Source organism: Rosa rugosa, chromosome 2 (genome assembly GCF_958449725.1).
Source record: "Rosa rugosa chromosome 2, drRosRugo1.1, whole genome shotgun sequence".
Taxonomy (NCBI): domain Eukaryota; kingdom Viridiplantae; phylum Streptophyta; class Magnoliopsida; order Rosales; family Rosaceae; genus Rosa; species Rosa rugosa.
Genome location: NC_084821.1, coordinates 52,879,981 through 52,896,399, shown reverse-complemented (window position 1 = coordinate 52,896,399; position 16,419 = coordinate 52,879,981). Strand labels below are relative to the sequence as shown.

General features: G+C 38.7%; 1 protein-coding gene across 1 annotated transcript; it reads left to right on the top strand.

The window, feature by feature from the left end:
• Positions 1–15,515: 15,515 nt before the first annotated feature.
• Positions 15,516–16,211, top strand: LOC133730993 (protein WUSCHEL-like). Its single transcript, XM_062158478.1, has one exon. The coding sequence runs from the start codon at positions 15,516–15,518 to the stop codon at positions 16,209–16,211; it is 696 nt and encodes a 231-aa protein (XP_062014462.1).
• Positions 16,212–16,419: the final 208 nt, after the last annotated feature.

Sequence of the window (16,419 nt, the reverse complement as noted above, 5' to 3'; positions counted from 1 at the left end):
CTTTCGATTTTACCCCCACAAAGCACCACCTCTCTTCTTCAGCCTCATTAGCATCGTATGTTGTCCATATATGTACAGCTTTCCCTCTATCTTCCATCGACAATAGTAAATTCCTCAGCTTTAAAAGTGAAGAGGCATAAGTTAACCATTTCAAAAATCTCCATTAGAAACTACGGGGGGAGGTGGACTGAGAGAAGATAATAATTGGGAATTTTTCCTCAAGACAACAATCAGTCAATCACCTTTTATCTTAATCATTTGATCACATCACAGCGGAATCCTCTATCCTCAAGAAAACAACATGTCAATCGATCACCCGCTGTCTCATAATAATCATAGTTAGAGTTGCTGCAAATAAATTATTCTAATAAAAGCAATATCTTGAGTACCGTTTGATTCGTGTGTTATTTCTCCAAAAATCCACTAATTCCAAAAAAAAAAAAAAAAAATTCCCAGGCATTGCTTTGTATTTGAGTAGTTGTAGTATTGAAATTTTCACAAAAAAATGAACTCCCAATGTATACGATCACCAGAATAGGGATTATCCTTTTTCACCATATTCACTCGTTTAATAGAGGAAACAACTCAATATCACTAGAATATAGTGCGGTAGTGTAGGTAAGATTAGAGATGGTATAGTTGTAAGGTTTTGAATTTTTATTTGAGGAGGGGTACAATAGGATTAAAAAATGTATAAAAAATTGAGGAGGTTCAAATGCTAAAACAAGAGGTATGAATAGAACCTCTCTTTTCGGTTTTGAAGTATTTTTTTCTTTTCAATTGAGATCACACGGTATCCTTAAAGGGTTTTTAGGTCTAGAGACTAATCTATATCAGGAGGGGCGGTTATGTCAGAACGGTTCCTCTCCCCTGGCCACCAAGAATAAATTGGGATTTAACTCCAATTAACATTGGCGAGATTCAAACTCGATGTGGGGATTCTACACCAGGAGGCTCTTACCAACTCAACTACCTGTGGTTATATCCAAGTAATTTGAGTAATAGATGACGCATCATCTAATGTGGCATCTGACATATTATTTTGTCAAAAAATTATTAGAAATGATGACATGAATTTAATATGACTGGTATCTCATTTTGGTACTCAAATTTAGTAGTAATATTTTGAGATCTCAAGCAATTTTTAGAAGGTAACTTAAAATGTACTAATCTATTAAGAAAAATACTTGGGTACGGTAGACATGCCATATAGTTGGTACGCCTAACCAATCATGTTTTTCTGTCTCTTAAGTCTATTCCAAAAATACCCTTGTTTTATTAAAATTATATACCCAAAACATGCCCACTACCCACATGCATGGACAATGATTGACTAGGCGTACCAGTCACGTGGCACGCTTGCTCTATCTAAGATTCTTTCATATGTTGATCATGAAAATTTAACGTAATAAGAGATTAATAATAAGGGATAATGAATGAATCATCTATTCAAGAGATGAACCTAACTTAAGAGTTAATTTATGAGATACTTTTATCAAATTAAGGGGGGGTGTATTGTATATGGAATTAGTGGAACTTTTAAAGAAATCTATGGAATTTAAAAGTCTGGCTGTATTCAATATAGACTTTTAACAGTCCATGAAAGTCTTGAGGTGTTCAATTAGGATTTTTAAAGACTTCATGAATTCCACCAAAATCTAGGGGTATTCAATTAGGACTTTTAAAAATGAATAAAAGTACAGAGGTATTCAAAATATCATTCATACTTATGGAATTAGAAAATCATGGATAATCATGGACTTTGTAGTGTTAACTATACATACCAAACTCCAATAATTTTCCAGCCTCTAGACCAAAGATTTCAAAAAGTCTATCAAAGTTTCCTCTTCAAAAAAAAAAAAAAGGTCTATCAAAGTTCTTCTCTCTACGCACGAAGAAGTTTGTCCTTCATCATCTCTCTTTCTTAATTTTTTGTCTTTTCTTTAATCTTTTATGATATCAACCTTTTTTGATACCCAACATGTTCATTGTAGTTGTTGAATGTGATTTTTGTTTTTTTTACAATTCTGATACTTCGAACCCTAATAGCAATAAAAATGATTTATGAAACCCTAAAACTCAAATATTGTGGTCTAACCCTAATACCTTGAACCATACTAAATTTTATCTTATTAATTAATTATTCTCATTAATTTGAATTTATATTATGGTTCAAAAAAAGGTTGAACAATTGAATTTCAATTGATTGATTATAGATCAAGACATTGACCAATATTGCTACAATATATGTTAATCGGCGAAAACAAAATTGATGAGAATAATTAACCATAAACATCAAGTGATCTATATTGTATATTTATGTTGTTGGGAGATTAGGAATGAGAACAAACTCGCTAGATAGACTAACAATCATTTATTTGAGTCAATTTCTATTAGAAGATACTGGAGCATTGAAGAGACAACAAGTTATTATTTTGTTTTGTGTTTGGGCTGCATTTGTTTTATTTTTTTTTGTTTTTTGTTTTTGTTTTTATTTTTTATTTTTTATATTTTGTACATCCTAGGAAATCTGTAGAAGTCATTCATAATAAAGTGTATAGATTTTCATGAATCAATAAAAGTCTGTTGCTAAAATCAATGGTTTTAAGAAATCCATAACAGTCTATCAACTTTTTAAAGAGTCTGTGGACTTTTCAAAAAGTCTGTCATTTAAAAAAAAATCTGCACAAATCCAAATACAATACACCCCTAAAAAGTTCTTCATTGCTTACATGTATGGTAATAAATTTCTAGTCATTAATTCTATGATCCCAATTAAAACCACTTTGATTAGAGGACCTAAGAATTTTCTTAATCAAAGAAATATTTGATATCTAACAAGACAGGCATATAAGTAGTAGTGAGTCCAGTTGACAATATTGCCTATGGGAGACGACCAAATTAGTGAGTAGTTCTGTTGTTGGGGACTAGGATTGTGTGCCCTAGTCCAAATCTTGTGTAAAAAATACTTATTTTAATGTAATGATGTAATTTTCATATGATGGATGCTTATATCAATTTTTGTTGGGTTAAAATGCATGTCTAGGAGTTTAGTCAACTCTAGGGTATGTATTTTGAGCATATCTAGGACGGAGTTAGATGCTTGACCCCCTCTAATTCCTAAGCTAGAAACCCTCAATTTCGTATTCGAGGGGTTATAAGCATGGTGGTTGACACCCGTTGTGTGATTGCGCGGGCGGGTCGCTTAGTAGTCTAATTCCTTGATCTCTAAGCCTCTTGATGTGACTTAGTGACCTTGAACCGGATCTAATTCATGTCAAGTGAGTTCCTACGACCCTTGAACCGGAGTAGGAATACCATGAAAGAGAATTTCGATCCTTGAGCCTTGAACCGCCTTGGATACGACTGCCGCCAAAGTAGGAAATTTGCATCTACATTATATTAGCTTCCAACACATGAAATTTGGGTGAAGGAGCCTCCCTAGCACCCTACATTCCCATTTATATTGTTTACGCTTTTATTAATTTCTTTGCATTTTTATTAGTTGCTTTACATTTTATTACTTTTTGTTAATCTAAAATCAACTCTCAAAATATTGAACTCCAACTCATTGTAAATAATCATCACTAGGCTCTTAGTTTTGATTAGGCTCTGGAGAAAATCAAAGTCGAGCATTGCTAAGGCTTGGTGCCTTAGATTAGTCTTTTTATTTGTTTTATTTCCTTTATTTGCTTAGTGACTTTAGTTCTAACTATCCAAGGATTGTGGGTTAGCCACTAATCCCCGTGGTATGATAATTTTGGGCTTAATACTTCCCTATCTTGACACGATTCGTACGCTTGCGAGAGTATATGAACAAAGTCAGGTAACCAGGTCAATGTCATCCCATTTTATTCAATGTCTTCTTTTGGAGTAATCTTCCAATTTTATCGTCGCCACCTTTACATTTTGATCTCATGTTCTTCTTTTCCTCCCTGATTGAACAGGTGATACAGAAAACATCCAATATGATGAGAGATGATAGAGTTGAGTTTCTTCTTCTTCTTCTTCTTTTTATTTTTTTATTTTATTTTTTACAAAGGGTTAAAATAGGAATTAAAATTATACAAAAATTTGAGGAGGTCCAAATATTAAATCAGGAGGTCTGAATAGAACCTCCCTTCAGAAAAGTGTTTCATTTCCTTTTGCATCATAAACACAAGAAAAGATTCATTTTCATTTTGCAATACTCCAATTCCATGAACCAAACGAGGCTCTAGAGTCTGTAGATTCCTTGATCATCTCCACTAACCTGGAAAATTTAACTCATTTGGCATTTTTGTCTTAATAACTACACTTTTATTAGTATAATCTCTGCCGGTATATAAACTGGTTCGGAAGATAAAAAAATAAAATCATATTCTTTTAATTCTCAAATTAAGATTTTGAAAAAGCTAGCTTATAGCATCAACTATGGCAATGGAGATGGCGCCAACATGCTTGATTTTGTTTACCCTAATCCTTGCCCTGAGTGTAAGCTTCATTCCCTTAGTGTATGGAGCGCCACTCCGCTCGAAGGCAAAAGCTTTACTTGCATTCAGGGAGAGACTAGCGAATCCGCGATGTGGGATCTTACACTGATATTGGGTAAAAATAATATCGCAGGAACCATTCTAGCTGAGCTTGGTAACTTGAAGAACTTGAGGCACTCGACTTGAGTAATAACAAATTAACTAGGAAGTTCCCTCCCAAATTGCAAATTTCAGGCCTTCGATTGGCAAACTTTACCAATAACAATAATTTATGTTGGGACTTTTGGCTACACCAGTGTTTAAAGGAAGTTACGATTTATGCCATAAATTTTTTTTTGACTTTGGCAGCTTCTTTGAATTTTTCCAAGTATGTAGACACACACACAAAAATATATATATATATATATATATATATATATCTATTAGTTTTCTTCAAAAACTAAAAAGCTTTTATTTTGGAGGTTTATTTAAGCGTTTGTACCTCTTTATTACATAAAAGAATCCATATTTGTTGTAGTTTTCTGTTTTATTTCATGTTCTCTAGGGTCTTATGTTATGGATTATGAACAAAATATCTCGTACTTAATTCTTATGTTAATCTGCATCGATGGCAGCATGGGTCGTGTGATTTTAGTTTTGTAATGGCAGCAGTCATATCGGAAGGGGTTGAGAGGGCGTTGAAATTTCTGTTACGTCTTATTACAGTGTAGAGGGGACAGAGAATAGGCCTAGGTCAAGCCAGGTTTGCTGGGTTTTGAGTTGACTTTCCTAAGGGCCGCTCTCTTGGGCTTGGTAATTAGGGCTAGGTGCTTTCTCTTAGCCTATAGTATGTTAATAGCTTAGTAAAGTCTCTTTTCAATAAATCCCTATTTTTTTAAGGAAAATATGCACTTTTTTTTTCTTGTGTTTCTAGCGAATCTTCTAAAGTAGTACCAAAGGAGGATTCAAGCTATGATCTACGCATTTGATGTTGAATGAGTGGATCTATTTCTATGTATCACCATGGATACTACCACATCTTCTTGATTTGTCTAGAGATGATGGTGGAAAGGTATGTAATGGCCATTCTGTCGGACGAGAGATTTGATACTATTGGTCGGTGAAGGTTTTTTCTTCGGAGCATTGCTTGCTCAGAGTTTGGCAAGATGGTTTTGGCGGCGGAATCTGGTGCGAGGTCTTTGAGGCGCTGTGGTCTGGTTGTACAGACTTTGGTTCGCTTTCCTAGAAAGCCGGAGACATAGGTTGTGGAAGTGCTGCAACGATGATGGCGTGAGTCGTGTGATTCTAGTTTTGTGATGGCTGCGGTCGTGGCCGAGGAGCTCGAGGCGGCGCGAGTCTTAGTTGCATGGAGTGTGGCTCCTCAAGTCGTGGAGGCGTGGTCAGGCGGCACTAAAACTGCTGTTACGTCTGACTACAGCGTGGAGGAGATAGAGACTGGGCCTGGGTCAAGCTAGGTTTGCTGGGTAGGGGCCGCCCTCTTGGGCTTATTGATTAGGGCTGGGTGCTTGCTCTTAGCCTACAGGATGTTAGTAGCTTAGTTTCTTTTCAATAAACCTCTAATTTTTTTAGGAAAACTATGCACTTTTTTTTTTGTGTTTCTAGCGAATTTTCTGGAGTAGTACCAAAAGAAGATCCAAGTTGTAATCTATGCATTTGATGTCGAATGAGTGGACTTATTTCTATGTACCACCGTGGATACTACCACATCTTCTTGATTTGTCTGAAGATGACAGCAGAAATGTATGTAATGGCCATTCTGGTTTGTGATGAATGAACTTGCAACCCGATTTGGATTTTTTTTTTTAAAATAAAATAAATTAAAACCACTTTGATTAGAGGATCTAAGAATTGTCCTAATGAAAGAAATATTTTGATACCTAAGAAGACTTGCATATTAGCAGTATTGACAAAATTGACTATTATGGGACACGACCAAATTAATTGACATATTTACTTCAATTTTTACGTGCATGGTAAGGTTCCTAGAGCATGTAGATTCCTTAATCATCTCCATGAACCTGGAATACTTCCTCATTTTCTTTTCACCTATTAACATTATTGTCTTAGGACTAGTTTGAGATTGCTGTGACTCTTAAAAAAAAAAAACTGATGCTGCTGTGTTGTGAAAATAATCAGTTGTGAATTAAAACAGTTTCATGTTTGGTAAATAATATTTTTAAAAGTGCTATCAGTACATAAAACAACTTCAAAGTGTGTTTTGATCCACAACAACTTCTAAAAGCAACGTTTGGGCTGCTTCTAAAATCTGCTACCAGTGACCTATAATTTTTAATTAAAGCTGCTTTTTATTTATTATCAAACACAATAAAATCTAAAATTTTAAACAAAAGCTGATTTTTTTAAAAGCGAAGTAATCCCAAACGGGGCCTTAATAACTATAATTTATTTGTGTAATCTCTTACAGCTTAAAGAAAATAAGCAAATAAATTAGAGAAATGTAAACATGTATTTGATATTTAGGTATGATACATCGCAAAACAAGCTACCTACTCACCACTGGCGGATCCAGGATTAAAATTTTGAGTGGGCTAATCTAAGGCTTGGTTATAAGATTTTTTTTTTTTGTTGATAAAGATTCCAAGAATTTTGAGACTAAATTTTAAAAGAAATACTATTGGAGAATGTTGTCACTAAAGAAGGAAAATGAGAACAAAATGTGGAAAGAGCAAAGAAAAAAACAGGCCAGATTTGCCTTGAAGATAAGAAACTTTTAAGAAATACAGATAGAAAAAACTAATAGAAAATGTTGTAATAAAAGAAGAAGAAAAAAATAGAGAAAAGTGAAAGAGACAAAAAAAGAAGAAAGAAATGAAAAACAGGAACATAAGAACAAAAGGGAGAAGGAAAATCCAGTACCATTTGGTCTAATAACATAGTCTTCCTTTTATAAGTGAGAAGTTGTGAGCTCGACTCACGAAAAATTAGTTATAGCATCTGAGTTGTTTATCTGATAAAAAAAAATAAAAAAAAAGGAAATAGGTTAACAGCAAAGAGGAGACTCAAACCAAGGTCAAAACTGGAGAAAGACTAAAATAAACCGTCACTTTACTAGCTTAAATTTGTAAAACAATAGCACACTTATTCTTTGTAAATTATTGCTAGAAGTTTGGGTTGGGCCAGCCCTTCATGTGAATAAGCCCATGCTCCTCACTGTATATACCGAAGGATGAACTGTGGACTACAGCTGTAGGCCACTGATTAATTAACCATGCAGATTAACAGAGTTTTTTTTTTTTTGATAATAAAAAAACCGATTGACAGAATTAGTTAACTAATTAGGGCAACTAATCAAAATAATTAGTAACAACCCTAATTAACGGAGTAGTTAACTAATTAGGGCAAACTTTATTCAAAAAAAAAAAAACTAATTAGGGCAAACTACAACTATTCAGTAAGAACCCACATTAATACAAGAGCCACATTTTATAACAGAATTAGGTTACAAAATTAACGATGTGAGGCTGAGATTATTAATGCTAACAATCTCTGCCATTATATAAGCTAGGTGAACGTTCGGGACATAAAAAAACACCTACATATTCTTTTAATTCTCAAATCAAGATTCTGCCAGTATATAAGCTAGGTGAACGATGCGCATCAACTATGGCAATGGAGATAGCTCCGACTTGCTTGATGTCGTTTACCCTAATCCTTGTCCTAATGTAAACTTTGTTCCCTCGGTGTATGGAGAGCCACCCCTCTCAGAAGCAAAAGCTTTACTTGCATTCAAGGAGAGATTAACGGATCCGCATAACGTGCTCCAAAGCTAGGATGCCAACATTATCTCACCCTGCAGTACTTTGTTGGTATTAGGTGCAAACAAGACAATAAGGTTTTTGCAGTCGACTTACGTGGCTCAAACCTATCTGGAAATCTAGTACCTGAACTCGGACTGCTTCCAGCTTTAAAATATTTGAGATTGGGTCAAAATAATATTGCAGGAACCATTCCAGCTGAGCTTGGTATCCTGAAGAGTCGCAACGTACTCGACTTGCGTAACAACAAATTAACTGGGAATATATATATATATATATATATATATATATATATAAGTTCTCTTCAAAAACTAAAAAGCTTTTGTTTTGGAGGTTTATTTAAGCGTTTGTACCTCTTTATTACAGAAAATAAACCATATTTGTAGTAGTTTTCTGTTTTATTTCATGTTCTCTAGGGTCTTATGTTATGGATTATGATCAAAATATCTCACACTTAATTCTAATGATTTTATAAGAGTTGTAAACCATAGATGGGGAACGAGGTATGAGAAAAGGGGAAATGCAAAAGATGTGCCTTTCCCTCATGGAAGGAAATCTGCAAAAACTTGTCCTCATATTTCTTGTAACGTACATAACAGGGAATAAGATCTTATTGTTTCCTCTTTCAATCACCGTAGTCCTAACTAATGAACCTAGTGAAAAAGGGTTAAGCATACTTATATCCAAAGAATGATCGAGTTTAGTTGATCTTCCATTACAAAATTAATTGTCAATGGCTGACCATGTCACAAGTTCAGGTGTAAAAATAGTGTATTGAGTAGACATAAGAGCTAACTTTTATGATTACAGTTGGTTTGGTGGCAATAGTCCTAAGAGAATAGTCTTTTTCTCATGGAAGGAAAACCGCAAAAATGATCTTTAGAAGATAATCTAAAACGTATTGATATGTTGGTTATGAAAATCTAATGGAATAATAGATGAATTACAGTGAATAATGAATGTATCATCGACTCAAGAGATGAACCAGCCTAACCTAATATATGAGATACTTTTATAAAATTCAAAATTCCTTTATTCCTTACATGCATGGTAATATTCTATGATCCCAATCAAAACCACTTTGATGACAATTTGACAAAAACCCTAAGCGCTACGGCGACCATAAAGTTGACTTTTCGGATTTAGTGAGATCGCTCATTCGGCGGTGGTTGACGTCTAGGTTGGCCTCTGGCTTCTCCGACGTTGTGTGACCGGATATCGGACTAGAAATTTGATACTATGGCTCGGGGACGGTTTTTTCTTGGGAGCATTTGCTCGGAGTTTCACAAGATGGTTTTGGTGGCAGATTCCGGTGCGAGGTCTTGGAGACGCTGTGGTTGGGTTCTACAGACTTTGGTTTGCTTTCCTGGAAAGCCGGTGACATGGGTTGTGGAGGTGCTGCATCGATGGCGGCGTGGGTCATGTAATTTTAGTTTCCTGACGGCGGCGGTCGTGGCGGAAGGGGTTGAGGCTGCGCTGAAACTTTTGTTATGTTTGATTACAGTGTGGAGGGGACGGAGACTGGGCCTGGGTGAAGCCAGGTTTTCTGGGTTTTGAGTTGACTTTCATAAGGCCGCCCTCTTGGGCTTGGTAATTAGGTCTAGGTGCTTGCTCATAGCCTATAGTATGTTAGTAGCTTAGTCTCTTTTTAATAGATCACTAATTTTGTAAGGAAACTATGCACTTTTTCGTGTGTTTCTAGCGAATCTTCTAGAGTAGTACTAAAGGAGGATTCAAGCTATGATCTACATATTTAATATCGAATGAGTGGACCTATTTCTATGTATCACTTTGGATACTACCACATCTTCTTGATCTGTCTGGAGATGACAACGGAAATGTATTTAATGATCATTCTGTCGGACAAGATGTTTGAGACTATTGCTCGATGACAGTTTGTTCTTGGGAGCATTGTTTGCTCAAAGTTTGGCAAGATGGTTTTGGCGGCGCAATCCTTTGCAAGGTCTCCGAGGCACTGTGTTCTGGATGTACAAACTTTGGTTCGGTTTCTTGGAAAGCTAGTGACATGGGTATTGGAAGTGCTGCAACGATGGTGGCGTAGGTCGTGTGATTCTAGTTTCGTGACAGCGGTAGTCGTGGCCGAGGGGGTCGAGGCGGCTCAGGTCTTAGTTGCATGGAGTGTGGCTCCTCATGTCATGGAGGCGTTAGGTGGTGCTAAAAGTGCTGTTACGTCTGACTACAGTGTGGAGGAGATAGAGATTAGGCCTGGGTCAAGCCAGGTTTGTTGGGTAGGGGCCGCTCTCTTGGGCTTATTGATTAGGGCTGGGTGCTTGCTCTTAGCCTATAGGATGTTAGTAGCTTAGTTTCTTTTCAATAGACCTCTAATTTTTTAGGAAACTATGCATTTTTTGTGTGTGTTTCTAGCGAATTTTCTGGAGTAGTACCAAAAGAAGATCCAAATTGTAATCTACGCATTTGATGTCGAATGAGTGGACTTGTTTCTATGTACCACCGTAGATACTACCACATCTTCTTGATTTGTCTGGAGATGACAGCATAAATGTATGTAATGGTCATTCTAGCTTGTGATGAATGAACTTGCAACCCGATTTGGGATTTATTTAAAAAAAGAAGAAGAATTAAAACCACTTTGATTAGAGGACCTAAGAATTGTCCTAATGAAAGAAATATTTTGATACCTAAGAAGACTTGCATATTAGCAGTACTGACAAAATTGACTATTATGGGAGACGACCAAATTAATTGAAATATCTACTTCAATTTTTACGTGCATGCAGGGGCGGCCCTGAGATAGTCTCTTTTCAATAAATCCCTTATTTTTTAGGAAACTATGCACATTTTTGTGTGTTTCTAGCGAATCTTTTAGAGTAGTACCAAATGAGTATTCAAGCTATGACCTACGCATTTGATGGCGAATGAGTGGACCTATTTCTATATATCACCGTGTATACTACCACATCTTCTTGATTTGTCTAAAGATGATAGCGAAAAGGTGTGTAATGACCATTATGTCGGACGAGAGATTTGATACTATTGCTCTGTGACGGTTTTTTCTTGGGAGCATTGTTTGGTTGGAGTTTGGCAAGATGGTTTTGGCGGCAGAATCTGGTGCGAGGTCTCTGAGGCGTTGTGGTCTGGTTGTACAGACTTTGGTTCACTTTCCTGGATGTTGGATAACAGCGGAAGCGTAAAATAAAAATAAAAACTAATTTTTGGGTAGGGAGATATGATGCATAAATGACACACAATATGAGAGATGTACAGTCCAAAGACATGTACAGAGCTTCTAGAGAGAGATATGGAGGACACTCTCAAAATACCTGATAAAGGAATTCACTCTTACGATACTTCTACAAAATACTCGTCTGCCCACTACTCAACTAGACTAGCCTACTTATATAGGCTTACACTAGACAATGCTGTTTGGCTCCAATTTTTCTGCAGCTGGTCAACAGTCTCTTTTCTGCCCGCGGGCGTGCCAGCACCGTTGGGTGCGGTCGGCGGGGATGTCCCTTGACCTGACTTCTTTCAAGTGATTGTAGATGAGGAGAGCACCAACCTCGTCGCAGGGGTCTTTGTGCCTCGTGATGAGGGCTTTTGCTTAGTTTCTTCAATATCACACAATCGATACTCGATGTCGTAGATCGAGCAGAGCGAAAATCACTGGGAAGTGGGGAGAACTTGCTAAAGCGTGACTTTAGCTTGGCTGGTTTGCAAGGGCGTTACCCTTGCTTGGCTGGTTCCGTAACCGTTGTGGTCGCGGTACTACAGTCGGCTCTCGAGGAGACTAGGACCGAAGCACGTTGACAGAAGGTTTGGTGGCACTGACAGTCGGCTCCTGAGGATTCTGAGACTGGACTGTGGTCACCGTTAAGAGAAGGAGAGGGGTTGCTCTGGAGAGGCTTGGATAATCTTAGAGATTGTTGTTGATGAATTGTGTGTCGTGTTATTTCATTTTAGCCTCTATATATAGGCTACCATGCCAAAGTGGTTGGCCTTAAACAAATCATGATAATGGAGCACTAATGGAGATAATGGAGCACTAAATGGAGATAATGGAGCACTAAATGGAGGTGGAGGTGGAGGTGGAGCACTAAATGGAGGTGAAAATGATGAGTTTTGGAGTGGTTTTGAATCACTTTCTGCTCCTTTATTCCTTCAATTATATCTCCACCAAGAATTCATAATGGGCCTTCGACTTCTTCATATCAAATGGTCCACCATGAGTGTAGATCATTCAGGAAAAATTTCAGAGCTTACTTCTATGTGGTTGGGCCGGAAACGCTGCTGGACTCCTTACAGGTCCGGTTTTCCAGTTTTGTTTTTCAGAAAATTGGACTGATTGTTTGAAAGTTTTCCACTCCAAACTAGCTCTTCTACTATTCAGAAGAAATGATCCTTGGGATGTTTAGAATGAATCTGGAAAGTTTTAGCTCATTTTGATTTCGTTTGGTTAGTCTGCCGCCCCTCCTTCCTTGTTTAGCTCGGTTTCTCCTAGTCGAAGTAGGAAAATGTGCTAAAGTTGACTTTTCATTTCCATGCTTCCATAATTTCCTTTTCTTGCAGCTCGCATAATCTTCCATAATTCTGCAGGTAGGCTTTATTTAGCCTCTAAATAATATATCTCGAACTTGTCGACAATAGATAGCTTGAACCATTGATATTGACTCAATTTCTCCAAGACACGCCTTGTCAGGCCAAAATGCTCATTTTGAGTTGAAACATTGCCCCTCAGACCTCGAAGTCAAAGGTCTTCGTCTTGACTGAAGAGGTCTTGAATCAGCACTGCTCTTATAATGTCGTTGCTCCAAAGCCACTTGTATTGGCTTGACTGATATTACTTGACTGATTCCATATAGGCCTCTAAATAGGCCATAAAGCTTGAATGCCACAATCTGAATTGCCTTTGTCATGAACTGACGCTTTCTTTGCCAACTTTTTTGCCCCCCATGTATCTGATGTCTGGTATGCAGTGAATTAGCGAAACTTGAGCAGGTTGTAGGAGATCAAAACTTTAGCGTGCCCCCCATGCGAAGGAGAGTGCTTTTGATCGCGAATGAGGATCCTTCTCTTCCTTGGTGGTAACTTCGCCATGTGTATAGCAGCAAGTATCTGCCTTGTTCGCTGGCTCTCTGTTGAGAATGCGATTGCTGCAGAAGAAGCCCAACTCGATGAACCTTTGGCTGCTTCTGAAGAAATGGGTCGCAACCTGGCCCGTGTCAAAGAACGGGCCACTCAGGCCGAAGCTGGTGCTATTGTGGCGAACCTTCGCGTGGAGGAACTTTGCTTGAAAATTGAGCTTCACGGACCAATCTCTGTAGGCTTCCTTGAAAACCGTTCGGTCTCCTCACGTGCTACTAATCCTCTAATAATAGCTACCTCCTAAAAAACCGCTCGGTCTCCTCACATGCTACTAGTCCCTTTTTCCCGAGATTTGGAATCACTAATCTCGATTTACTAACATCGGTTTGACTCTTTAACCATCATCCAAGGGTGGGGATTTGCCTGAAGTCCCTATATATAGTTGTATTTTTGGCAGGGAATACTCACAACAAATCTTCTGAAACATTCAAGAAATGGCCTTTCAGTCCTTGCTTCTCTTTCTCCTTCTTCACAAATCTTCCCCTCATGAAATGACCTTTAGCCTCTAAATTTTAGGCTTTATGGCGTAATCTTAAGCCTGGGTTAGGCCTTATGGCGTAATCTTAGGCAACCCCGTGTTTTTTACCTTTGACAGCCTGGATGGAATGTATAGGCTTTCAGGGGAAAAGAAGTACGGGGAGCTCCATTAGTGTGGGATCTCCTGGTCATGCGAGAACATCTTCATTAGGATCCCCCACTTGGAGCAAATCAGGGAAGGAAGGAAAGCCACATTGAGGCCAAAGATCCTTCCTCGATTTCCTTCCTTCTGGACCAGGCTCGTGTTGTGCCCTCCAGATGGAAGAGGCTTTGGTTATCACCTCATTCTCCCCCTCTCTCTTCTTGATAGAATCTTGGAGGGATGAGAAGGGATGGACTCTTTGAAGGAATGGGTTCAAGCTACAGAATGGCTGTTCCCATACTTCACGTCCAACTAATGGTGGTTACCAAGGCTAAAGGGGGTGCAGAGACTTAAGCCGATATTCGGTTCCTTCACTCTCTGCCCCTCCCGGAGATAGTGGCGCGGCTCAACCCGACGTTGGATTCCATAGCTACTTCCAATTAAGAGGGCCTGGAGGTCCATTTTCTTTCACTGGAGTCTCCCCTTCTCATGGATAATGGCGTTGGCCAAGCCTATGTTGGATTCCTCTGCCGCTTCCATGTAAAGGGGGCGCGGGGGCTCTGTTACTCCTTTTTTTCCTTCCCTGAAGTCTGCCCCTCCTTGGGATAATGGCACGGCTCAACCCGACGTTGGATTCCATAGCTACTTCCACTTGAGGAAAGATTCAGAAGATATCCGAAGATTCCTGTTTTGTATTTTAGCTGCTTTTGGCTTTGTAATGAATGTACTGCTTTTGGCCGCAAAGCCACTTTATGAATACAATAATATTTTCTTATCCTGATATTCAAATATCCGTGAGGAGCCAATAATTGTGTCTCGCAAGGCCTCAAATATAGGCCCCAACTTAAAACTCTTGGTTTTATCTTCTTAATGATTTTTTAACTTCGCATTAACTAACTGTTGAAAACTCCACCATGAGAAGATAATATTGACAATGGAACAGTTACCTCCTCGAAAACCTTTCGGTTCCCCCACGCGCCAATAATCCATTCTTTTCCGAGATTTAAGGCATTAATCACTCATTGAAAAACAACGGTCGTGAACAAATAATCTCGTGAATAGAATAGTTACCTCCTAGAAAACCGTTTGGTTAATTCCACCGTGAGAAGATAATATTGAAAATGGAACAGTTACCTCCTCGAAAACCGTTCGGTTCCCCCACGCGCCAATAATCCATTCTTTTCCGAGATTTAGGGCAACTTTAATCAAGATTTACTGACACTTAGTTTGAATCTTCGATTGTCCATCCAAGGGTGGAGATGCTTTTCCGAGACTGTCCATCCAAGGGTGGAGATTTGCATGCCCTGTTCCTATAAATAGGTGCATTCTGGGGATGGGAACGTTCATGCCAAAAAACCTTCCTCTGAGTTTATCCTCAACAATACCCTTTTACGAACACTTCTCTGTCAACTTCAGTCCTTCTCTCTCAGATCTTCAGTCCTTCCCAATATTTCTAACAGCAATCTTTCTTAATTACTCATCATCACCATTCTTCAATTCTCGCATTCTCTCAACCCATCACCAATGGAACCACAAACCCAGCGACCAACCGAGGATGGAGGAAGCAACAAAGCAGCCGGGAGTAGTGCTAATAGGCTTTGTAGGCAGAGCAGTGCCAGGTGGACTCCCACTACAGATCAGATAAGAATCCTCAAGGAGCTTTACTACAAAAAGGAAGTTAGGTCCCCAACTGCAGAGCAGATTCAGAGGATCTGTCTCCAGCTGAAACGGTACGGAAAGATCGAGAGCAAGAATGCCTATTATTGGTTCGGGAACCACAGGGCTCGGGAGAAACAGAAGAAGAGGTTCACTTCGGATGTTCATGTGCCCATGCAAAGATCAGGACTTGTTGGTAATGGTAATGGTACCAATTGGAAACCTGAGGATCAGTATATTAACTTCGGATCTTCTGCATCTGCTTCTGCTTCTTCAGCTGGTGTCATGATTGCTTTTAACGGGCAGATGGGGAACTATGGTGATTATGGATCTATGAACATGGAGATTGAAACCCTTCCTCTGTTCCACATGCACGGTGAGGACATCTTTGGCAACATGAAGACTACTTCCGAGGGAGGTGGCGGCTACAGCTACTACTCCGGTGGATGGGGCGGCTACGACGGTGGCTCTCACATTTCCCTTGAGCTCATCCTCAACTCCTACGGCTCGACCCTATTTTCCCGCGAAGGTGTTTTCTCTGCGAGAGAAGAGACAAAGCTGTAAAAAATTTCTGGAGCCGCTGACTCGGCTTAGTATTGTAAAAATTTTCCGAAGCCGCTGACTCGGCTTAGTATGGTGTAGTGTTGCTAGGCGTAGCGAAGAAACAATTATGGGCCTAAAAAACAGGCCTTCATGAATGGGCTTCGCGAGTGTAGGAACACTAGAATTGCCCCCCATGTCTTATGCAAAGAAACTGTCTACGACTCCTCCG